At 51.3% G+C, this 24,552-nt stretch overlaps 1 protein-coding gene across 1 annotated transcript in view; it reads left to right on the top strand.

Annotated features, from left to right (window-relative positions):
* Nucleotides 1-24,552, top strand: part of SLC24A3 (solute carrier family 24 member 3) — a 524,237-nt gene that overhangs the window by 458,775 nt on the left and 40,910 nt on the right. Inside the window, exons 7-9 of the mRNA XM_062203807.1 lie at nt 4,311-4,385; nt 18,479-18,504; nt 22,126-22,179. Coding sequence (XP_062059791.1) covers nt 4,311-4,385; nt 18,479-18,504; nt 22,126-22,179 — 155 coding nt within the window. The remainder of the gene's footprint in view (nt 1-4,310; nt 4,386-18,478; nt 18,505-22,125; nt 22,180-24,552) is intronic.

Here is a 24,552-nt window from a genome sequence, read left to right as displayed (position 1 = left end):
CATATGGCTGCTGGTTCAAGTCCCGGCTGCTTCACTTCCAGCCCAGCTCCCTGCTAATGGCCTGGGAAAGCTGTAGAAGATGACCCAAGTCCTTGGGCTGCTGGACCCATGTAGGAGACACAGAGGAAGCTTCTGGATCCTGGCTTCGGATCAGCTCAGCTCTGACCATTGCAGCCATTTGGGGAGTGAACCATCAGATGGAAGACCTGTGTGTGTGTGTGTTTGTGTGTGTGTGTGTCTGTCTCTGTAACTCTGCTTCAAGTAAATAAATAAATCTTAAAAAAAAAAAAAAAAAGAATTCAGAGGCAACCAGTTCTAGAAGCTTTAATATGAAAAACAGTCACCTTGCAGTCCCAGCAGCACCAATTTCTCACTCTTCTGAGGCAACAACTATCCACTAATTTGACCATTCCCGAGATTTGTTCCCTATCTGTAAATAACATGCCTGGGGGTTAAGCCACCGCCTGCCATGCCAGCCTCCCATGTGGGCGCCTGTTGGAGTCTTGGATGCTACAGTTTTGATCCAGCTCCTGCCAGATGTTTCAGTAGCAACCATTGTGCATCGACCTCCCCGAGTGGGAGAGGAATGTTTAGATCTTTCTTAGCCACTCGACAGGGGCCCCAGCCTTTTCCCAAAGAGCCACACGTTGGCTAGACAACACTTAGTTTATTTAGACTATGTGGCACTCGTCATGGCTAAACCATTGCTATATACTGACTCATCTTCTTAGGGGCACAATCCTGTTTCCTCTGTGGTTTATACTTGTCTTTTCATGTTGTTGTTTGTTTAGTTTTCTATATGCCGTCCTCATACTTCTCCTCTGTATGTTTACAATTTTCAGGTATTACATCAATTTTCTCCTATTGAAATATTCCTCTGGAGAGTTCTGACCTGTTCCAGTCTAGCCAGACTACCCTCTAAGCCTGCTGCAAATGTTTCATTTTGGACTGTCTTTTCACCTTCCTTTTAGAATATCCCTTCACCATCATTCTGGAAATTTCCTTTAATTATTATAGATTCAGACTGTTAGCTAGTATAGTTTATTGCAACCTAATTGTATGGAACAAATGGTTTACACCTTTATTTTAATGGAGTACATCCTCCAGTAGCTTTTTCAGAAAGGCTGTGTATGTTGTCTATATTCCCACTCAACTGGGGTCTTTCTGCTTTTTACTTGTTGAACTTCTTATTCAGCAAATGGAGAGAGGGAAGGTGGAAGCGATTATCACTATGTTCTTAGAATCATATCTGCAAAGCACATTGAATCTGTGAAAATGTGATTAAAAATTCTTAAAAAGCTATATAATATGTAAAATTTTTGAAATTAAACTTTTATTTTGGGCTGGCACCATGGCTCACTTGGTTAATCCTCTGCCTGCGGCCCCGGCATCCCATATGGGCACCAGGTTCTAGTCTCAGCTGCTCCTCTTCCAGTCCAGCTCTCTGCTGTGGCCCGGGAAGGCAGGGGAGGATGGCCCAAGTGCTTGGGCCCTGCACCCGCATGGGAGACTGGGAGGAAGCACCTGGCTCCTGTCTTCGCATCAGCATAGCTCCAGCTGTAGCAGCCATTTAGGGGGTGAGCCAATGGAAGGAAGAACTTTCTGTCTCTCTCTCTCTCACTGTCTAACTCTATCTGTCAAATAAAATATAGTAATATATAAACTTTTATTTTTATTCATTTCTCACTAAATAACTTGTTTGGGCATAGAAATCTGGGTTTAAGCCATTTTCCTTCTAACTTTGAAAGGTATTATGCCTTCTCTTCTAGCTTCCAGTATCTTTTTGGGAAATAAAGTGTCATTCTGGTTTTGAACCTTTGTATATGAAGTTGTTTTACCACTCAGGTGTTTTTTTTTAAAGATTTATTTAGTTATTTGAAAGGCAGAGTTACAGAGAGGCAAAGGCAGAGGCAGAGAGAGAGGGAGGTCTTCCATCCACTGGCTCACTCCCCAGATGGCCACAACAGCCAGAGCTTTGCCGATCCGAAGCCAGGAGCCAGGAGCTTCTTCCAGGTTTTCCACGCAGGTGTAGGGGCCCAAGGACTTGGGCCACCTTCCACTGCTTTCCCAGGCCATAGCAGGGAGCTGGATCAGAAGAGGAGCAGCTGGGACTGGAACCAGCACCCATATGGAATGCCGGCACTGCAGGCAGTGGTCTTACTCACTACACCACAGTGCCAGCCCCTCACTCAGGTAGTTTTAGGATCTTCTCTTTGTGCTAGTATGTGGAAGTTTGTGAATATGTGTCTTGTGTGCATTTTCTTGTGTCCGTTGCATCAAACACTCAGAGAGCCCTTTGATTCTGCAAAAACTGCTAAAGTCCTGAACCTCTGCTTTGATGATTTTCTCCACTCTGCTCTCTCTGTTTCTGGAATGTCTGTTCCTCAATGCTGGGTCTGTTGTTTGTCTTAAGGTGAGAGATGAACATAACCGAGCTACTGGTAATGGGGGAGAAGGATCAGAGATTAAATTCTTAACCAGACTTCTAAAACTGGTCTCGCCATCAAGCCATCTTTACCCCACTTCTAGAACTTTCCCCACTGCCAACTGGGTGACCAGTTCTCCTGCTCGACAACTTGCAAAATGAGGTTGCTGTAGGCAGCTCTTCCGCTCCTTTCTGTTTTGTGGTTTCCTAACATCTTTCTTAATTCCTTTACTATGATCTACTGTGTGTTACAGGAAAGAGGAGAGCTCATGACATCTGTTCCGTCTGCCGTGGTTCATTAAGAACCCAAGTGATCTGTTAAAGAAATTCTGAATTGATATGTGCCACCTGTTTTCAGTCCATCTTCCTGATTATAAAAAATTGAATACGTAGTCAAGACTGATGGGAGATGAACAGCTGGGCCCAGTTTAAGGTAGCCCATATGTGGTGATTGACGGTCATGGGTTCTCAGAGTCCACAGGGCAAGGACACGGTGATATAAGGATGAAGAATGCTTTCTGTTTGTCCCCGAGTGATTTTTTGCAGTATAATCTGTCTGTGACTTAGATCTGCGAACACCAAACCTTATAAGGCAAAAAAATCAGCAACAGCCTTGCATGGAACCAGGGGAAGCATGTGTTAACGGAAGGAGACTCTGGCCTCATTATTCATTTATGGTTCTATTTAAGTCATGGCTTCGAGGTTATTCGAATCCACAAAGTCTTCTCTGGTTTGACTTTGCCTGATCTATCTTTGTGGATGGCACAGCAGGTGGGGAGCGGACGGGCATGGAAGACAGCCGAGCTCCCACCCTAGGCGCCTGGTGTCTTTGGTGTAACGTGTGCCTGCCGCTGGCCCAGCTCAGAGGGCTGGCCTTTGCTGTGTCCTTGTTCACGTACTTGGCTGAGGGCATAGGTACCACGTAGTGTCCTGTGTCCTCAGGGGTGGCTGCTGCTCACCTAGGGTGTGACCATCCAGGATCCTCCACACGCCCGTTTGTGAACCCAGAAAGCCCAAATAAGCAGGCTTCAGAAAGAAACTCTAAAGGACTGGGCAGGGAGGAACAACCTCCTTCCAGGACAGGGGTCTCACCCTGGCGGCCACAACTCCCTGCCTGCCCTAGCTCCTCTGCCCAGCCCCGGCCTGGCCTCCTTCTCTGGTAGGCCATGGCCTCCTTGGCCTCAGCCTGGCCTCAGTAGAACCAGCTTCTCCCAACTGATAAAAGGACACACTGGCCAGATCAGTATGCAAACAAGCCTTTGAAAAAAATGCTGACTAGACCAGGGCCAGTGAGGACAGTGAGGCCAGGTGCATCGCAGACTTAGGGGAGGGGGCCAGAGGAAGCTGCGCGAGGGAGATGTCCACAGCTCTGAAGGGTGGCAGCTGCCCCTTGGGGCTGCTCATTCCCCACGGGGAGTGCAGGCTACAACAGATGTTGGAGTCACCAGGGAAAGCACGGGTGGAGTTTGCTACCAGGCCCATTCTTGGGAGACTAGCTGCCTCTGGCGGGACTTGCCACCAAGTGTCCCCAGGCCTGCAGGCAGCCTTCTCTGTCTCCTTGGCCAAGATCAGACCCCAGTCATAAGCAGTGGCCAGTGCTCCCCGCTCCTTGGCTCCCTCTCTGTTTTCCATCACCAGCCATTTCCCAAAAACCAAATACTTGCAGGTTTCATCCCATCTTGGTGGCTGATGCTTGGAGGATGGAGACTCACACTCCTCAAGATCTTCAATACATTTCTGTTGATTGGCAGGTGGATTGAACCACCTGGACGGGAGCTATAAGCCTGAGTCTGAGTCTCTGGGCTGGCGCTGGCAGGAGCCACGCCATCTCTTTGGCGCTGACTGACTTCCTGTTCCTTGTTGTCTCTGTCTCCCTTCCCTGTAGGTCGTGGCTCTTTCCTCCTGGTGCCTGCTGAGAGATTCCATCTACTACACGCTGTCTGTGGTCGCACTCATCGTGGTGAGTTGCTCTTACCATTTCCACCCCTTGCTATACTTCTCAGCACCAAGAGGGGGCGCAACGCGTGGCTCCTCCACATGCAGCTTGCTCCAGGGCAGCGCTGGTGGCCAAGGAGTGAGTGCAAGTCCATGCGTGGATGCAGCTGTCTTTCTCGGATCACCCCGGAACCCCAGCCTCACCGGTGGTTGGGTGCCCAGAACAAGCGTTTGGGATTGGGTTATGTGGGTACCTGAGCGTCCCCTTTGACTGTTCCTCTGTGATCCTCCTGACCACTCCTTCTCATGTCCCCCATGCCTCTGCTGTGACTCCCCTCACCCATCCCCAGCTTTGGAACTTTTCTTTTTAAAGATGTATTTATTTATTTGAAAGTCAGAGTTACACAGAGAGAGAAGGAGAGCCAGGGAGAGAGAGAGAGAAAGTCCTCCATCCACTGGTTCACTTCCCAACTGGCCACAATGGGTGGAGCTGAGCTGATCTGAAGCCAGGAGCCAGGAGCTTCTGCCGGGTCTCCCACACAGGTGCAGGGGCCCAAGGACTTGGGCCATCTTCCACTGCTTTCCCAGGCCAAGCAGAGAGTGGGATTGAAAGTGGAACAGCCGGGTCTTGAACTGCCGCCCATATGGGATGCCAGCACTGCAGGCAGCAGCCTTACCTGCCACAGTTTGGGACTTTTGACTCCTCTCCTTCTCACCCTGTACGTTCCCAGGACACTCACTTGGTCCCATGGCACCTGTTGCTGTGACTGCCTTTGTGTCTGGGTTCTTAGTGGTAGCATCTCCCTGAGGTCCTCTCCTGGACATCTTCATGGCCTACACCCAACGTGTCTCCAGCTAAACTCGTCACGTGTCTCCTGACATGGCAGGCTCCCATTGACCTCCCAGCCACCAACCTAGATATGCTGCTAAGTCAGCCCCTCCCCCACCCCTGTTCTGCTCACTCAGCTCAGTGGTCCTGTGGATTTCCATCTTAGAACGGTCTCCCCAGTGTGTCTCTCCCTAGCTCATTTTGCGAGGCTTTCTGCAGTGCTAGCTTTAAACAGATGCAGCAGGTGCGGCAGGTGCGGCAGGTGCGGCAGCACCCACTCCCCTCCCCTTCCGCCCAGTCGGTCCTCACAGCCGTCAGGTCTCCACTAGGGACGACTGTGAATGCTGTACCCGCGTGGAGCTGTGATCAGCAGCCCTGTGTCACCTGCCAGCGGAGGGAAGCCCAGCCCCTTTAACTCGCCAGGATGAGCCATCTGGGAAGAGAGGATGGCAAAGGAAGGAACTTGGGAATGAGAGTTGGGCCATCTGACTCCTGATGCTGTCCCTCTGGGAAGGTTAATTTCATGTGTCCTCTCGCCCAGAAGAAGGGATGCCTGATAGCAGGTGGATCGCCACTTCCGGGTATGTCTGGAGAGTGTTACCATAAGATGGCATTTTATTGGTGGGCGGGGAAAGGTGCTGGCTCCCACCACTATGGGTAGGCATCATCCTATCCATTGAGGGCCCACATATAAGAAAAAAAAAAATATCCAGGAAGGTGGATTTGCTCTTCCTGCTTGCACCTGGCCATCCGTCTTCTCCTGACCTCGCACATAAGGGCGTTGGATCTTGGGACTCTGGATATGGACTTGGCCTGGGACTTGCACCCTTGGCTCTCTGGTGCTCAGGCCTTTGGCCTGGCCGAGACCTGCACCACCGGCTGTTGCAGATGACACATCACAAGATTCCGTCAGCCCCTGTAATGATGGGAACCAGCTCCAGGGGTTTTGGAGAAACGAATCCCTCTGGACCTCGATTTTCTTACCTACAAACTGGGAACAGAGCCACTAAAGGGTCTGCTCACCTGTTCTACAGAGCACTTTCCTGGAGATGATCTGACCATGGCTCTCCATGGCCGTGAGATAAACATGATGTCTGATGTGAGACATCAGCTTGTACCTCCAGGACCAGCAGTTCCTGATGTTGGAAATTTCGGGTTTAGAAATCATCCCAAGGTTCTCCAGGAGGTCAATGTGGCCCCCCAAAATTGAGTTGTATGTGCTCTTCACCTTGTCCCCTAGAGCCCCCAAATTAAAACAGGAAGGGGACTGGACCACCACCCACCTCTCTCTTCAGAAGCCATTAATAGCTTGGAAGGCTGAGACCTGAACTTGAACTTGAGACCTCCTTGAACTTGTAAACTTCTGCTCAGGACACACATGAAATCCAGGTTCTCCTGCCCGGTTGTGACCTGTGTGGAGTTCTGATCACCTGAAACCTTCTGGCTCTTTTCTGAACCTCAGCCCAGATTTCTGGAACTCTCTCTCTTACTGCTATGTGATGTGTGGACCCCTGCTGTTTGTGAACATTCTGCCCACACACGATTTTGAAAATGTTTGAGAATCAGGGGTAGGGGACAGGCCAAATGACCACCACTGTCTGCTATGCTGACTTCCAGAAAGCGACTCTGTGCTTGAGCAGACAAGGTGATGACATGGAATGGGGCGGGCCGAGCTCTCCTGGGAACAGGCTCAGCCATGCCCACTCCCCTCAGCAGCATTGCCAGTGTGAGTTTCTGGATCTATTTCAGCACAGACACCTCCTGGACCATGTGTGAGATGGCTTGTCTTCTGCCCTTCCATTTGTCTGGCCATGTCCGAGATAAAATGAATACAGTGGTTGCTGCCGAGGTACGAAGAGGGAAAGAGAGGTCTCCCAGGTGGCACACCACCCGAGCCTGGACCTTTGGGGTGTGGTGTGTCAATCAGAGAGCTGGGCGGACTCAACATGCAAGTGCCCCTGGCAGCTCTGAATTTCCTCCCGACAGCAGCAAACTGTGAAAGCAATGACTTTTTTTTTAAGATTTATTTTATTTATTTATTTGAAAGTCAGAGTTACAAAGAGAGGTAAAGACAGAAAGAGCGAGAGGTCTTCCATCCACTGGTTCACTCCCCAAATGACTGCAACAGCCAGAGCTGAACTGATCCAAAGCCAGGAGCCAGGAGCTTCTTCCCAGTCTCCCACGTGGGTGCAAGAGCCCATGCACTTGGGCCATTTTCTACTGCTTTCCCAGGCCAGAGCTGAATCAGAAGTGGAGCAGCCAGTACTCGAACTAATTCCCATATGATATGCCGGCACTGCAGGCCAGGGCTTTAACCCGCTGCACCACAGCGCTGGCCTCATAATGACTCTTAACCATTCCCTAAAGATCCAGACCTTATCAGTTATCAGGACCAGTTATCAGGAATAGAGTTTTGTGATTTTGAAGGCAATGGCCTTCCCTCCACTACAAAGAAGAGATGGGAGAGATAAGATCTGAGTCTTTAGGTCAAGTCCGGGTTCCTTTTACTTTCACTGATGTTCCTCCACCTTCAGTGTATATACATATATACTCCCGGCGTGCTTACTCCAAAGGCAGAATCCAGAGATTATCTCCCACAGGCTCCAGGGGAGGGTCCAGAGGCTACCCTGTCAGCAGCATCTGTCCCCGCCTGCAGGTGACTCTGCTCTCAGAAATGTGGCCATCAGCATGGCTGGAAGCCGTTTCCCCGGGGTGTCCCTCCGTGGCGTAGGGCTGGGAACATCTGGAGTCCATCTCTGAGCATGCAGGAAGGGTACTGCTGGTGGCATAAGCAACCAGGTCCCTCTGGGCTTCTGACCACCGGGAGACGCAGTGGATCAGCGACTCTGTGAAACAGTGTCCCGATCTTCGGGGTCCCTTTCGCAACCGACTAAAAGCGGCCGTGAGGAGCACAGCACTTGAGCTAGTAGCAGCTTCCTCCATGTCCCCAGACCTGTTCCGCAGCCCCCGGCGCAGGCTGCAGCCTGCACACACATGAGATTTTCCTCCCCTTTCTTCTATCTTTCCCCCTGATCTCTTGGTAACAAAATCATTTCTCTCCTGGCTTTTCTTATGTAATCTAAGCTTGTCTGTAGGATTTCGCGGTGGTGCTTAAAATTCCCTGAATTAAAAGGCCTTCTTCCTGCCCACAAAATCATTACCAACCTCTCCAAACAATTTATTTGACTATTAGGTTTTTTTTTTTTTTATGTTCTCCCTGTTACATGGTTCTGAAATGTTCAGAAGGCATAACTGCCAGCCCCAAAACGTCGTACAATAAAGAGCTCTTCCCCCCCACAGGGCAAGACACATTAAGTGGGACCAGCCCTGGCAAGAGGCCCTTCAGCCTCACACAGAGGAGCCAGGACAAACCCTGGGGCCTGGAGGTCCCCTCAGCAGGAAAGGCTGGGCCAGCGTCATGGTGCAGTGGGTTAAGCCACCTCCTGCGATGTCAGCATCTCCTATGTGTGCCCTGGCTGGAGTCCCGGCTGCTCCCCTTCCAATCCAGCTCCCTGCTAATGCACCTGGGGAGGCGGTGGAAGATGGCCCAAGTGCTTGGGCCCCTGCCACCCACACGGGAGACCCAGATGGAGTTACAGCTTCCTGGCTTCAGCTGGGGCTGGGAAGTGAACCAACAGATGGAACATACTGTCTCCCTCCCCGCCCCCCTTGTCACTCTGACTTCAAATAAATTAATCCTTTGATAAAAACAAACAAAAAAAAAAAGAGCAGGCAAGGTGACTCCTCAAGGGAAGCTGAGCCCAGGGCCCATGGCTCAGGGGCAGCCCCGGAGAGGGCTCACAAGGTCATTACCACCTAGAATCTGGAACTGCAGGAACGTGAGCAGGTGTAGGTGGGACGTGAACAGACACACGGAGCGAGAGCCGTGCGTGCACTGAGGCTGACCTTCAGGGTTTCGCCTGACGTTTGCTCTGTGCTGTTTCCTACTCTGTCTGTGTGTGTAGTGCAGGAAGCAGAGGATGTGAAGCGCACGTCATTATCTAAGCAGTGATAAAGTTGGAAAGCACTGATGTGTGCCACTTCCCTGTCCCCAGGCAAGCGTCCCCCTCGGACCTGGTAATCTCCTTGTTCCTTTTTTTTTTCCTTTCAAAGACTTTATTTATTTATTTGAAAGGCAGAGTACAGAGAGAGAAAGGGAGAGATAGCCCATGGAACTGGTTCACTCCCCAAATGGCCACAACGGATGTAGCTGGGCCGATCTGAAGCCAGAAGCTTATTCCGGGTCTTCCCACGTGGGTGCAGGGGCCCAAGCACTTGGGCCATCCTCTGCTGCTTTCCCAGGCGCCTTAGCAGGGAGCTGGATGGGAAATGGAGCGGCCAGGACTCGAACCAACACCCTGCAGGCAGAGGATTTACCCACTGTACCACAGCACCTGCTCTAGACCTGGTGACCTTCTGCACACTGGACATTCCCCAGGAGGCTCACCCAGTGACTCCCCTCTCTCTCTTTCTGCAAGAGAAGGGTCTCCTTTGAAGTCCTGTCAGTGTTCATGGAGCTTGGCAGTGCTGTCCTGGGGGTATCCACCGCACACCCCTCTAAGCGTCCTGGGGTGTCCACCAGCACACCCCTCCAAGCATCAGGCCTACACGGATTCTCCCGCTGTGAGCACTGGGACTGTGGGCATCTCAAGCCTCCCGGATACTGGCTGGCTGTCAGATTCTTGAATTGAAATGTTACTGTAATGTATGTCATCACGGAATGTACATAAATACAAATGACTCATTACATCCGTTACATTGTTTAACAGCTGCCCTAAGAGGAATGCTTTATTTTCATGCATCAACTCTGCTTGAGAACTGAGAACAGGGACAGTAAGCACCCGGGGGGGGGAGGGCGAGGCCCACGGGACAGGTGCTCCCAACAGGCCGGCTCAGGGGCAGTCTGCCTGTAGATGGACCAGGTCAGCCATTGGCCCCATCTGGGCTGGGTCCTTGAGGCAGCCCGAGCACAGGCACAGCAGTGGGGTTCCTCTGAACTGATGCTCTTCTTCCCTTTTCTGGAAAGCTCCATGACAACGACCCCCAGTGGAAGGGATTCCGTGGGAAGGAGGAGGAACAGCTCCGCTCCCAGCTCCCTGCTGGAGATGGTCCATGCTTCCGAGAGAATTCCCGCAGAGAGGAAGCAGTCCATAGGAGTGGGCTGTCCAATAGGGCAGCCACTAACCACTGATTAGTCAGATAATATTTAATGTAATATATTCATATATTAAGCTAAATTAATTAACTTTGATGAAGGTTCGTTTATATAGCCATAGATGGCTAGTGGCTACCGTAGCACGCAGTTCCAGCCAGCACATCCTTCCATAGAAAACGTACCTACATTCTCGTGATAATCAACCTTCAGACATGTGTAATTTGTCACAAGCATTGACTGGGTACTTAACAGGGCTGAGGACTACATTTGGTTCTACTGATAAAGACTTCCTGGTCTCATATGTGGGACTAAGCGAGTTACCAACTGTCTGTGTCCCAGCCTACAGATGGCAAAACTGCGGCTCCCAAGGTCAAGTGATGTCTCGAAAGTCACTGACCTGCGGTGCCCCAGCTTCCCCGCAGCAGGTGTCTAAGATCACACAATTTCTAATGTCGTACAGTTTTAAAGATGGCACAACTATGCTGCCACAATACAGAACTCAGTGTTTGCGTCCCTTAAAGTCTGCCTCCTGCAGTCTTTAAGCCCACCGTCCTGCCTGCCCGGGAACCCCTGCTGGACAGGTGTGTTTGCTTCACTTATTTTGCAGTCTTATTTTTAGACAGAGGGAATTGCTCCATCTTCTCCCTCCTAGAAATCATTGGCTAAGACAAGTACTCCTAGCAGAGTGCTTGGGTTTGCATTCCACCTCCGCTTCCAATCTCTCCCTCCTGCTAATGGGCACCCTGGGAGGCAGCAGTGATGTCTCAAGTCCTGGGTTCCTGCACCCGCCTGGAAGACTTTCACTGAGTTCTAGGTTCCTGGCTTCAGCCTGGCCCAGTCCTGGCTCTTAGAGGCACTGGGAGAGTGAACCCAGCGATGAAAAAAGTGTGTGTGTGTGTGTGGGTGGGTGGGTGGGTGGGTGTGTCTTCTATCTCTTTGGCTTTCAAATAAATGAAAAAAAAAAAAAAGAGTTTTTAAATATATAGCTCTGCTATGGCCTGGGAAGGCGGTGGGAAATGGTTCAAGTGCTTGGGCCCCTGCACCTGCTTAGGAAACCTAGAAGAAGCTCCTGGCTTCAGATAGGCACAGCTCCAGCTGTTACAGCCCTCTTGGGAGTGAACCAGTAGATGGAAAACACCTCTCTCCCTCTCTCTCTCCCTCTCTCTCTTTCCCTCTCTCTCTCTCTCTCTCTCTCTCTCTGCCTCTCTTTAACTCTGCCTTTCAGATAAATAATCTTTTTTGGGCCGGCACTGTGGCTCAATAGGCTTATCCTCTGCCTTGTGGTGCCGGCACACTGGGTTCTAGTCCCGGTCGGGGCACCAGATTCTGTCCCGGTTGCTCCTCTTCCAGTCCAGCTCTGCTGTGGCCCAGGAGTGCAGTGGAGGATGGCTCAAGTGCTTGGGCCCTGCACCCACAGGGGAGACCAGGAGAAGCACCTGGCTCCTAGCTTCGGATCGGCATGGTGCGCCGGCCGCAGTGCACCGGCCGCAGCGGCCATTGGAGGGTGAACCAACGGCAAAAAAAACCTTTCTCTCTGTCTCTCTCTCTCACTGTCCACTCTGCCTGTCAAAAAAATAAATACATAAATAAATAATCTTTTTTTAAAAAAAAAGATACAAATATCCATAAATACTCCATAAATGCCCTTGCCTTGCCCTTTCAGTGGGAGAGGGGCAATGTGAGAAGCCATGTTGATGGCCGCCCTCCACGTCCTAGCTGGCCAGTGTGTCCTTCAGCTGTGGCTCAGCGCTCCTCCCTTCACTGGCAGTGAACTCCACCTTGCTGCATCTTAGAGAGCTTGACCTCACTCCTTGGGCCCCCATTACATTTCAGCTCTCCTCCCAGCCAAGCGGACATACTATGCTTACTAGAAGATCCTCACTGGGAATGACTGTGACGTAATCTCAAGGTCCTCTTTTTTAATATTTATTTATTTATTTGAGAGGCAGAGCTACAGAGAGAGAGAGGGAGAGACAGGTCTTCTGTCCGCTGGTTCACTCCCCAAGTGGCCACAACAGCCAGAGCTGGGCTGATCCGAAGCCAGGGCTCCCACGTGGGTAGAGGGGCCTAAGCACTTGGGCCATCTCTTGCTGCCCTCCCAGGACATCAGCAGGGGGCTGGATGGGAAGTAGAGCAGCCAGAACTCTTGAACCGGCATCCATATGAGATGCCAGCACACAGGCAGAGGTTTCACTTACTACGCCACAGCACCAGCCCCTCAAAGTCCTTAACCACATTGACTGTGGTTGCACAATGCTCACCTGCTCTGTAATCCTTGCCATGACAGCAGGTAGGACCTGCTTGAAGCGATGCCGGGAAGACCAGGGTGCTGGGGTCACCGTGGAGCTTTCTTCTTGAACAGGAAAATTGGCTAGGTGAACGGGAGAAGGCAGCTCACACACAGAAGCTTCCTGTCTTTGCCAAGAAACTCAACTTGGAGGTGCTATGTGGTTCCATGTTTTGTTTTTGCACTGTCCAGCAAACTGAGGCTTTGGGTTCAACCAGCCTCATCTCCGGCATCCTCAATTCATCTTCCTGTCCCTTTTGCTTCCCCGTAGCCTGCCTTGAGCACACATAGAGAGAGGAAGGGCAGGCGATGTGGCGCAGTGGCTTAAGCTGCAACTTGGGATACCTGCATCCCATATCAGAATGCCTGGTTCAAGTCCAGGCTATTCTGTATTTCCAGTTCAACTCCTTGCTAATGCACCAGGGTGGAGGGGGTGCACTGAATGATGGCCCTAGTACTTGGGTTCCAGGCACCCATGTGGGAGACTTGGATGGAGTTCCTAGCTCTTGGCTTCAGCCTGGTCCAGCCCTGGCTGCTGCAGGCATTTGGGGAGTGAACCAGGAGATGCAAGGTCAATTCTCTCTCTCTCTTTCTCTCTCTCTCTCTCTCTGTCTGTCTTTTATCTCCTTTTTTTAAAAGATTTTTTATTAATTTAAAAGGCAGAGTTACACAGAGAGAGAAGGAGAGACAGAGAGAGAGGTCTTCCATCCACTGGTTCACTCCCCAGATGGCCGCAATAACTGGAGCTGCGCCGATCTGAAGCCAGGAGCCAGGAGCTTCTTCCAGGTCTCCCACACAGGTGCAGGGGCCCAAGGACTTGGGCCATCTTCCCAGACCATAGCAGAGAACTGGATCAGAAGTGGAGCAGCTAGGACTCGAACCAGCGCCCATATGGGATGCCGACACTGCAGGCGGCAGCTTTACTTGCTACATCACAGCACTGGCCCCTCTCTCAATCTTTTTTAAAACACATATCAAGAGGACGTGCCCAGCTCTGGTCAACCCCGGCCTCTCTAGGTCATCTTTATTTTGTGCCCTCCTGCAACCACTGATACCACGCAGTCCACCCCCTAGACATCCTGCCGTAGGAATTCCCATTTACCCTCATGGAAGGACCATGTCCCTTGCACGTAACAGCCAGAATTCCACCGAATTCCTAGCCACAGATGAAGTGGGCATGGCCTCACCGAAGCCATCTGCACCCCAGCTCCGGGAACTGAAGAAGCGAGGGCTCCCAATGCAGATGAGCTCCCCAGGGGGCTGGAGCCATTCATGGCCAGGGAAAGAAGATTCTCAAGGTTTCAGCCTCTCAAAAGAAAATGACGGTGTCGATTTCCTGCTGTGATCCTCACTGTATCGCAGTCTGACAATGACATTGATTAGGAAACAGGCAGTGAAATCTTAGCTTCAGCATGGACGCTGCCCTGTCTCACGGTTACCAGGCAAACCTGGGACTGACACACTTGGCCACCTGCTCGCAGCCCAGTCCTTCCTGTCCACTGTGCCAGGGCAACCCCTGCCCTGTCCTCCCCACCTGGAGTGTGCGGGTCCCTGGAGAGCTCTTCCACGGCAGGTTCACCTGCCTGATGTAAGCCTGGCTTTCGCCTGGAAGGAGGACTCAGAACAGACACCAGGACTGACAAGCCTGTTTCCATAGCAACCAGCGGTTCCTCTGAAGCCTGCAGGAAATTAGGGCTTTTTGTGAAATTCCTTCCTGTTTGCTCACGCCTGGCCCAGCTGCACAACACTTAGAAACCAAAGGGCAGAGCCGCAGGTAGCTTTGAGTGACTCACATGTGAGTCAGAAGACAGGCCCTCCCCCCTCCTCTGACCAGCCCTGGAAGCTGGGGCCCTGGGTGTCCCTTAGCACCTCCCGCAGGTGGTCCCAGTGCCTGGTCCCAAACACAACCAGCAGAGTCCAAGGAGAGGTGCTGCCTGCCCCAAGACTTGGGCCATCCTCTACTGCGTTCCCAGGCCATAGCAGAAAGCTGGACCGGAAGTGGAGCAGCCGGGTCTCGAACTGGCGCCCATAGGGGATACTGGCACTGCAGGCCAGGGCATTAACGCTTTTCAAAACCTAGCTGGGGAAAGTTCACTTCGGAAGGCCGTGCATGTCCGCATCGTGGTCACCACAGAGCCAATGTCCACACAGATGACTTGTTCCCTCCAACGTGCGACCGGCAGGCACCGTCGCGGGACCCCACCTTGCCCTTGCCACGCGTGGGTTGGCTGCAGGTTCCTTCATTAGGAGTCATCTGCCCAGAGGTGCATCCACTCCTTCCAGGAAACCTAACGGAGCTGTGAAAATGCACTTGGACTGGCTGGCTGCACTTCCACTCCACCACCTTGCAGAGGTGGCTTGGACAGAGGGCTGGAACGTGCGCACCACCTAGTGGCGACTCTGTGGAACTGGGGCCGTGGGTCCTTGGTTGGGAGAAGGGAGCATAAAGAATTTCAGATTTTCTTCTACACTGTGAGAGGTGGGGTACATCGTTTTGACAGCTGGAGGATGAACATAACAGGGGGATATGCAACCCCTGTCTTAGCTCTCAAATCCAATGCACTCTATAAGGACTAAGACGTCGTCACCCCCGCCAGCCATCAGCAACCCAAGGGAGAGCCATGCCCATGCCTGTCCCCAAGAGTTTCCCACAGGGCGGCTCTGACGCTCCCTGAAGAGCCCAGCGGGGTACCCTCCAGAAGGGAAACTCTGCGCCTGTACCAAAGGGGCGCCCACCTGCTCACCCTCCTCCAAGTAACTCCATCTAGTGCTTGGAGGCAGCACTGCGCGCAGCCGAGCTTGTTCCCACGTGGATCTCCTGACGGCCCTGATTGCCGGCCCTTCACCCCGTCTATAGCTCTGTCCTCATCCTCGCATTTCTCCAGCACAGCAACTGAACCATGTGTGCTCAGGAGCCATGGGGAAGTTAAGGGCTCTGGTGCTATGTGGGCTTCTTCCTGCCCCCTCTGGGCCCCTTCTCTCCTCCTCCACTGCAGTGTGTCTGATGGAGCGTCCTCATGCCAGGTAGAGAGACCAAAAGCTCCATCTGTCACGTGGATGTTCCCAGCTCTCTGCCATCCGTCAGGTCTTGCAGCAGGATCACCTGCCTGCCTCCAGTGCCCCAGCCTCCCAGGGCATCAGACTCCCACTGCTGTGTCCCTGATGGCTCATCTTGTCCAGCCTCATCCAAGGTCGCCCATGATTTCTCCGGCTGTGTTCCCAGTAACTTCTGCCCTTGGTTTGGGGGTCTTTGGTCAACGGGGCCCCTTCTCCTGTTGTTCTTGGCTGTGATTGTTGAAGTGAATCAAGGGTGGAAGCTGTTTTCCTACCAGGGCTGATTTCTAGAAACTACATGGAGGATAACTTTCTCCCGAGGTGCGAGAATTCCCGGGGGCTCCATGCAGGCCCTGTGTGCCCATCTGAGAGGAGATCACACAGAACTAAAGCTGCTTTCACACGACACCGTATTAGCGGCCTTCGCTGATACAGGAAAATCACATTGGCCTGGCCTAATAAACTCTTCCCCAGGACCTCTTAAGTGGCCATGAATTGATTGTTCCAGCCCACGGCTAAAGCTCCTACTGAATTAACTTCAATTAATAGAAAATGCCTCCCATCTTAAAATCATGTGGTCTGTTCCCTGATTTCTTGAGAGAAAAAAAAATGTCTTTTTGAAAAACTAGTGATTATGCAAAACAGCTGTGAATGCCTTCCGGGAAAAGGACTCCATCCCAGCCAGCCCGGAGCACGGGAGTGCTTCCTTTGGCTCTTTCATTCTCTGCTCGACCTAGTTTTTGGCGCTGTCATCCGAATGATGGCTTGTCGAAGATGATCACAGGGACGAGCCTAAGGAAAACGGAGAAGCCAGGATCTGTTTCCCGTGATGCACCAGGACAGATAACCATGACTCCTCACTCTTCCTTGCCTTTGGACTTGCAGGGTAGCTGGAGAGAGGCTCCTGGTGCCCTGGGACCTGTGCCCTGGTGGTGGCTGCATTGGCCATCCCCGTCATGACACCTGAGACGCCCATAGTGTCCTGTGTGTCTCCAGAGAGAAAGCCACCCCGCCAGGCTAGGGCACAAAGAAAAGAGCTTCCTCCAGGAATAAAGGGTCGCTGTGCCCTCCTGGGTTCAACAGCATGTCATCTGGCGCATCGTTGTGTCCCCAGAAGCACAGCCAAGCGGGGGTGGGCATTGCCCTAGCAGTTAAGACCCCCATGACCCACACTGGAGCACCGGGGTTCAAGTCCTGGCTCTGACTCCTGATCCCAGCTCCTGCTGATGCAGACCCTGGGGGGCAGTAGTGATGGCACAAGCAACTGGGCTCCCGCCTCCCACATAGGAAACCTAACTTGAGTCCTTGGCTCCTAGCTCCCCAGTCCCAGGCTTTGCATATGTTTGGGGGATGAATCAGGTGGTGGGGGAGCTCTCATTCTCACTCTCTGTCTCTAAATTTTTTTTTAATTTTTTAAATGACATTAAGAACTGGGGCTCCATTTTGGATCCAATTCCACAACAAGCTGAGCAACCCCCAGAAAGTTCCTTATGTTCTCTGTGAGCCAGTTTCCCCGTGTGCATCGAAGTATGCATTCCCCGTGTGCGTCAGTCCCTTTCCCATAAGGTGCTCTGCGGATGACGGTGTAAGTAAACCGTGGATTCTCCCTGTGTTCTCTCTCTCGGTCCTAACTGATCAGGAGAGAACTCTTACCAGGGCAGGTGCGTGCCTTTTGCTGCTCCTCAGCCTCACTATCCCCTTCCTTGATAAGAAGCCAGGCCTGTGGCCCAGGGCGTGGGCAGCCGACCTGGTCCAGCCAGGATCTGCCTTTACTTTTCCAGGCCAATCTCCCTGTGCAATGACAAGGGCCGCTGAAACTCCATTTCTGGTTGCCATGAGAGTTTTCCCTTTGAACAAAATTCTTTTAAGGGAGCATAAAAATTAGCTCTAAGAAAATCATTCACTTCCCAGAAGTCTCTGTGCTTGTATAACAACTGTGGGGGCAGTGGCCAGTGCTGCGCGGATAAAGGCATCACCTGCGATGCCAGCATCCCATATGTGTGCTGGTTCGAGTCCCAGCTGCTCCACTTCCAATCCAGCTCCCTGCTAATGGCCTGGGAAAAACAATAGAAGATGCTCCAGGTGTTTGGGCCCCCTGCACTCACATGGGAGAGCCAGATGAAGCTCTTGGCTCCTGGCTTCAACCTGGCCCAGCCCTGGCTGTTGTAGCCATCTGGAGAGTGAACCAGCAGTTGGAAGATCTCTCTCTCCCTCTCTCCCTCTCTCTCTCTCTCTCTCTCTCTCTCTATATATATATATATATATATATATATATATATACACACACACACATATATATATTTCTGACTTTCAAATGAATAAATAAATCTTTAAAAAAAAAAACCTGTGGGGTGCTTGCTGCACACTGCCTAGAGATGTGCAGAAATCCCACAGGTGGCAACAGGTCTCCTGTGTAGAAGCATCCACTGAGCGCCTGCATCCCCTTCTAGAACTTTCCAGGAATGAGCTGGCAAAAAGAAGTCTAGAGGCCACCCAGCTTCAGGCTCTGCAGTGACCCTGCCTTTGCAAAGCAGGGTGGTCACTCTCCCTGTCGCTCCGCAGATGCTCGTCCCCTGCACACGTGCCCACTCCTACCTGCCAATGACACCTCCCCATGTCTACCCACACTGGCCGAGGGCTCAACAGGTGCAGAGGAAGTCTCGCCACTGGCACCTCGGGCTCCAAGCCAGCCCAGCCCTGTGCCAGCCACAAGAATGGACAGTGTGCAGGCTTAAAGCATGGGGGTGCATGTGTGGGTCTAACGTTCTCTTTTGTTTGTTTTTTTTTCCACAGTTCATTTATGATGAAAAAGTTTCCTGGTGAGTACCTCGTTTTCCCTACATTCCTGTTCTCATATTGAATTGAACCTTCTAGATGGCAGTTGGGAGTGAAGGTCTGGGAAAGGGGGCGGTGTGGTGGGAGCGTGGAGCGGCTAGCATTTTCTTGGCAACCTCTGTCCACTTCAGCCAAGAAGTTCAGCTAGCTTCTGCGCAGCGGGGCCCCTTTCTCTGGGCTGCGGAGGTGACGGAGGGAGGCTGCATTTCTGATTCTTGCATTTTTGGAGGCCTTTATTGTCCAGGTTAGCAGTTGGGACTCAGCCATGCCTTTCCCCATTCAGGCCAGTGTTAAGATTTGATGCATCTTTGCAAATTTCATCCAAATTCCAAATATTGTGTATATCTTAGGACTCAGGATCCAAGCACTTGGATGACATTTAACCCATTGAACGTGGGCCTGACAGTCAAATAAAGTTTACAGCTCTGAAACATCAGTAGGATCACATGATGGCAGAAGTCGCTCTGCTGCGCTTTGCGGGAGAATGTTCTAGAAGACTCTGCTCTGCTGGGAGTGTTAGGGGAAGCGCTCTCTTCCCATCTCCCTGGTGTTGCTGCCTGGGAACCCCAGCAGGAGGAGAGAAAGCAAGCTTCACATGAGCCGGTCCCAGGACATACCCTCCTCCAAAGATCTTTTTGAATATTCCAGAGGGGAAAGTCTACCTCCTCTGCCCCCCACAGGCTTTTTCCTGTGATGTTGGGTGACCCGACCCCCCGACCTTGGTAGCACCCTGGCCTGTGGCTGAGAGGTCTAGATTCTGTAAGGGAATGGTTATCAGAGCCCTTGGCTTGGCCACCCGGGCTCCCACTGGTAAAGTTAGGAGGAAGGGACTGGAGGGCCGTCGGTAAGTTGCAAGTCCCGGATGTGTCTTGTTCTAGCCTGGGGGATGTTGGGGTCCCAGTGAGCTGTAGCTCCCAGGGGAGAGTGGGCTGGGGGCTTTTGTGCCACCAGATCATTGCTGCCAGATTGTGCCATGGTGGCACAATTGTTATTACACACAGGGGCTGATGGACATTGGTTCTCACATGAGGGAGGCTGAGGAATTCAGTGTGTGCCACTGGCCCTTAACTGCTGTGAGACTTCCAGGAATTTCAGCTCCTCAACAATGGATGCAAAACATGCCGACCTTTCACACGTGCTTGGTCATTCACTTCCACCTTCTCACCCAGCCAACCACAGTATTGATTTTGCTGCAAAGGTTTGTCCAGGGGCTTAAATCAGGTTCCTCAATCTGTGCAATAGAAGCGCAGAAACATTCCAATCGTAGCCCAACCTGTGACGTCCCTTCCTTGTTCTAGAACATTCTAGCATGTTCTACCAACTTCAAGGCAAACAATCAACTCACTCTAACCCTCAAAATGAGACTTGCTTCAATTGTGTTTATTTTGGCAGTCAGGTACTCTTTAGAGGAAAGAGTTTTGTCAAACGCAAATACACAAGGACAAGATGTCCCTGTCCAGCCCCGTTAGATTCCTTCACCATTGCTAATACAGTGTTCTAGAATGCCGCCTTCAACCAAGAAGTGGCTGTCAACAGTCAGCCAGGAGTGCGTTCAGTAGCAGGTAATAAAAAATCTGGTTACAGTGGATTAAATGATAGGGGTTTGTTTGTCTCACATAGCAAATTCTCCAGGTGTGCACAATAGAATTGCTGGCTTTTCCTCCCCATTTCAGCTTCCTGGGAACACAGAACCTGGGAGGCAATGGTGACAGCTCAAGTAATTGGGTTCCTGCATCTATGTGGCAAACCTGAGTTGTATTTCCAGCTCCTGGCTCTGGTCCTGGCTCAACCCTGGCCATCATGGCCTTTTGAAGGGGTGACCCAGTGAATAAGAGTTTCTCTCTCTCTCTCTCTCTCCCCTTCCTTCTCTCTGTCTCTCTCCTCCCTCTCACATCCTCCCTCTTCCTTTCCAATAAAAAGAACTTTTACTAAGTCAGATGTATGAGACAGCAGCTAGAGGGAGGTGTGGCATGCATGTGTAAATTGGGTGTCATGATTATGTGTATGGCATTTATAGCAGTAGATCAGGATGGGGTCACCAGACAAGAAACTCTAGGTACAAAAACAAGAGGGTCCAATCATCAGAGGTCGAACTGAGGAAGTGGAGGAGGCAGCAGGGATGGAGAAGGAGAAACCGGGGAGACCAGAAGAAATCCGGGAGTGAGGCCTCTTGGGAGCCGTGGGAGAGCACTTTTGTGGAGGAAGGTAGATGAGCATCCCTCTGATGTTGTAGAGAAATCCAACAGCATGGCAGACCTTGGTCCTTGGGCTTGTGGGGGTGGCAGTCACCTGTGTCCTTGACAAAGGTTTGAGGGGACAGATGAGTGTGGAAGTCAGACTGGTGACACTTGTCCTGGGAACCGTGGGTACCCACACACAGTGGACGCTGTGCTTTGAGGAGTGTGGCTATGAGAGAAGGCCAGTCATGGGAGCAGTGGGAGGGATTTAGACACCTGGGCTGCTTCTCTCAATGCAGCGTCCTGAGCACTCCCTGTCATAGACACATACATATTTGCACGATCACTCTTCATGAAGGAACCATGCTGGCCTGTTGAGGGGCATTCTTAGAACCTGTGTACCTGGCCCCCCAGTTTATAACCATCTGACGTCTCTCATGTCTGTGTTTTATAAACACCCCTGCAACAAAAACCCTTGTGTATGCATCCTGTTTGCATCTCAGCAAATATTTCTCTAGGAGCAACTTCCAGACAAGGAATTTGCCAAGAGCAAAGGGGAGATGGGCAGTGCGTGAACCCTGGAATTCCCTCCTTAGCCCATTCTCCACTAACTTACTCTCAGAGCCCAAATCACTCCCTCTTATTCTGGCCCATCTCATTCTGCCACTGAAGGGGACCAGAAAGCCATGTTCCTGTTTTCTACTTGGAAAATAAGAAAATAGAAAAAATATTCAAATTATAAGGAGCTCAAGGTGCATTCCAGCACATTTCATTATTTATTTCCTCTGGGCCTCTTGGCCATTTTCCCACTCATTCATTCTTCCCTTCCCTGCAGGTACCTTCTCTGCCCAGGCGTGCTCACTCTCTCGCTCTCTCTCCCATCTTTCTCTATCTCTGCCTCTTTGTCTCTGTGCCTCTCTGTGTCTCTCTGTGGCTTCCTCTCTATCTCATCATCTCTCCGTCTCTTTCAGTGTCTCTCTGTATCTCACTTTGTGTTTCTGTCTCTGTCTCTCTTGCTCTCGCTCTGTTCCCTGCTCCCGGGTGTGTTACCATCCCTTAGTCACCTGTCATTTCCTCTAGTCTCAGTTTGCCTTCCGTCCATATATCCGAACAAGCTCAGAGAATGGTGAAACTGCGGACAGGTTTATAAATACAGACCCACGTCCGGCAGTGTGTGTGAAAGTCTTGTTGCTTTGCAACAGCTTTTGTAGGTGAGCAAATAACAGTATTAGAAGAAGTATTTTCCCTTTTGGTGGGGAGAGAAGAAAGAAGATTGAAAACCACAGGCTGTGCTGAAAACATCTACAGACCCAGAAATACCCATAACCACTCTGCCTTGCCATCTTGGCCATTTGTGTCAAATGGGCTTTGCGGGGGTGCCTGGCTGCCCGCGGCCACGTCCTCTAACTGCTCTTGGTTTGTGTGCAGGTGGGAGTCTTTAGTGCTTGTGCTGATGTATGTCATCTACATTGTCATCATGAAGTAAGTACAGACGGCTTTCGTTTCCTTTCCAAGACAGTTTCTTACATGCAGTGTTAGGTGCCGATGTGCAAAGAGCAGCCAGGCAGGTGTGGGGTCTTCTGCTTGTTTGACACCCGCCCCCAACGCTACCACCCCCATCACAGACTCACTTAGCTCCTGGGCAACCTGCTGAGAGCCACTGTCATCGGGATTAGTCACAAGAACAAGGACCCTTCCAACCCGCACATGATGATGGAATCAACACTCAGATGTTTCGTTTGAGAACTTTCTAGAACACTTGCTTCCTCTTCAGGATCCAGAAACCTAGCTTAATTAGTTGTGTCTCGCTCTCTTTTTGGAAGAGGTGGTAAAGTCCAGTAAGTTAGACTTCTACATGGAGCAAGGGAGAGAGCCAGAAGGAAGATGACTCAAACCAGGTCTACAGACCTCCTTTGCTCTGTTGCAGTTGTCATCCATTGCTGTGTAACAGATTAGCCCAAAACTTGGTGGCTTCAGTCCTCAATTCCAGAGCCAATGTCCCCGAAAGAGTCTAGCTCAGGGTCTCTCACGTCATTGCAGCCCAGATGTTGGCCATGGTCACCAGCTGTCCTTGGAGCTGCTGGAGCCCCCTTGCTGGCTGTTAGCAGGAGGGCTCAGTTCTTCATCACCTGCTCCCTAGGACTGCTTGAGTGACTTCCTCATATTCTAGTTCCTGGAGGAAAGCTACCGAGTCAGGCTGTGCTCCAGGGAGTGAATTCACCTGTTGAAAGGAGTGCTACAGGATTCTGATCTTGTTCTAAAACCATCGCAACATGCATTCTTTTCCTCCCCAGCATCTATTTACTTTTTATAGCAAGAGTTATATTGCTGCTTCCCCATCCTCTAAGGTGAAGGGAGGCACACGGTTGTGAACGTGTTGAGTCAGCTTTGTGCCAAATATCACGGAGGCGAGGAGTTCCTAAGTGATAAAGAGAGATCCTGTGTTGTGGCTGTCTGCCCCCTTGAGGGCTGGATCTTTTATTCCCCCACCCCTGTTTCCCCCAGCATATGTAGCTTCAACAGTGACCTCCTTCTCTAGGGGACAAGAAAGTCCAGAGCTGTCAGAAATGTCCAGTTTGGACACATCAGATAACGGTCTGAAATGGCCATATCGGACTTCTGACATTATGGGGAGGCCTAACAGTTCATTTCGGCCTCCAGTGATGGAGAGACCTGCTGGAGACACCAGGCTGGACGCTGGCAGATAGCAGATGGACAGCAGAGGCAGGAATCGGCTTGGCTAATGGCCTGGGTGGATTGTACACAATCTGCTGCCCCCTGCTCAGTCTGCTGGTCCGGCATTGGCTGGAGGAGCTGTCCAGTGGTCAGTAGCTGGGTCTTAGCACCAACTCTTGCATGTCCTGGTAGGAAAACCAGAGTCGCATCCATGGAACTAGACACCGTCCACTTAAGAATATTGGTTAGATGAATTCCCGACAAAAACCAGAGATGGCCTAAAGGCTTTCCCAAGGAGAAGGCTTTCAGTAAGAGGACAGTCATTCTGCTCCTCTCTGTCCCAAGTAGCGAAACTGTGTAGGGAATCAATGCCCCTGGCGGTAGACCCTACACATAGATCCCTGCCATCTTTTCTACCTGATTATTTTTATCTTAATTTTATTTGAAAGGCAGAGAGAGTCAGAAACATACTGAGACCTTCCATCCACTGAGTCACTCCTCAGAAGCCCAGGAGGCTAGGCTAGGCGGAAGCTGGGAGATCAGTTGGGAACTCCCACATGGGTAGCAGAGACCCGGTTACTTGAGCTATCGCCTGCTGCCTCCCAAGAACACATTAGCAGGGAGCTGGAATCAGAGGCAGAGCTTGGGCACTCTGGTGGGATTATTTGACCTTTTATTTTTAATTTTTTGTAGCCTCTTAAGTTTGAGTTCCCCAAAGAGCAAAGAGTCTTCTTATTCCCCACTGGGAGGGTGGATGCAGAAGAATCGTCACTCAGTGTCTGCTGTGTGCCCGACATTGACCTTGGGGCAGCAGTCTAATTTTTGATGACAATCTATCTCACCATGATCTACTAGGGGCTTTGTGGAATGAGGTGCTTTCAAACCCAGACTTGGGGTAACAGGAAGTGGGGTTGAAGAATTCCACTGGTATGCACTCTGTGGCCACTGTAGCCCTTTGTATGTCGTCGTAAAGTCCCTGAGTTGCTAGCAGGGCACACGGACATTAAGAGAAAGCTGCGAACACATCCTCACCTCCATCCCAGACCAAATACGGACCAGCAAGAGGTGTGTTTCTGCTGACGCGGCAGCTTTACCCACATCCCAGCTGCTCCAGCCAGCAGGAGACAAATAAAACGGCACTCAGCAGCTACTGCGTTTGCAGAATTTTCTGCATAAATT

Source organism: Lepus europaeus, chromosome 10 (assembly GCF_033115175.1).
Source record: "Lepus europaeus isolate LE1 chromosome 10, mLepTim1.pri, whole genome shotgun sequence".
Lineage (NCBI taxonomy): Eukaryota > Metazoa > Chordata > Mammalia > Lagomorpha > Leporidae > Lepus > Lepus europaeus.
Note: the sequence above shows the minus strand (reverse complement) of the source record. Positions and strands in the feature narration are given on the sequence as shown.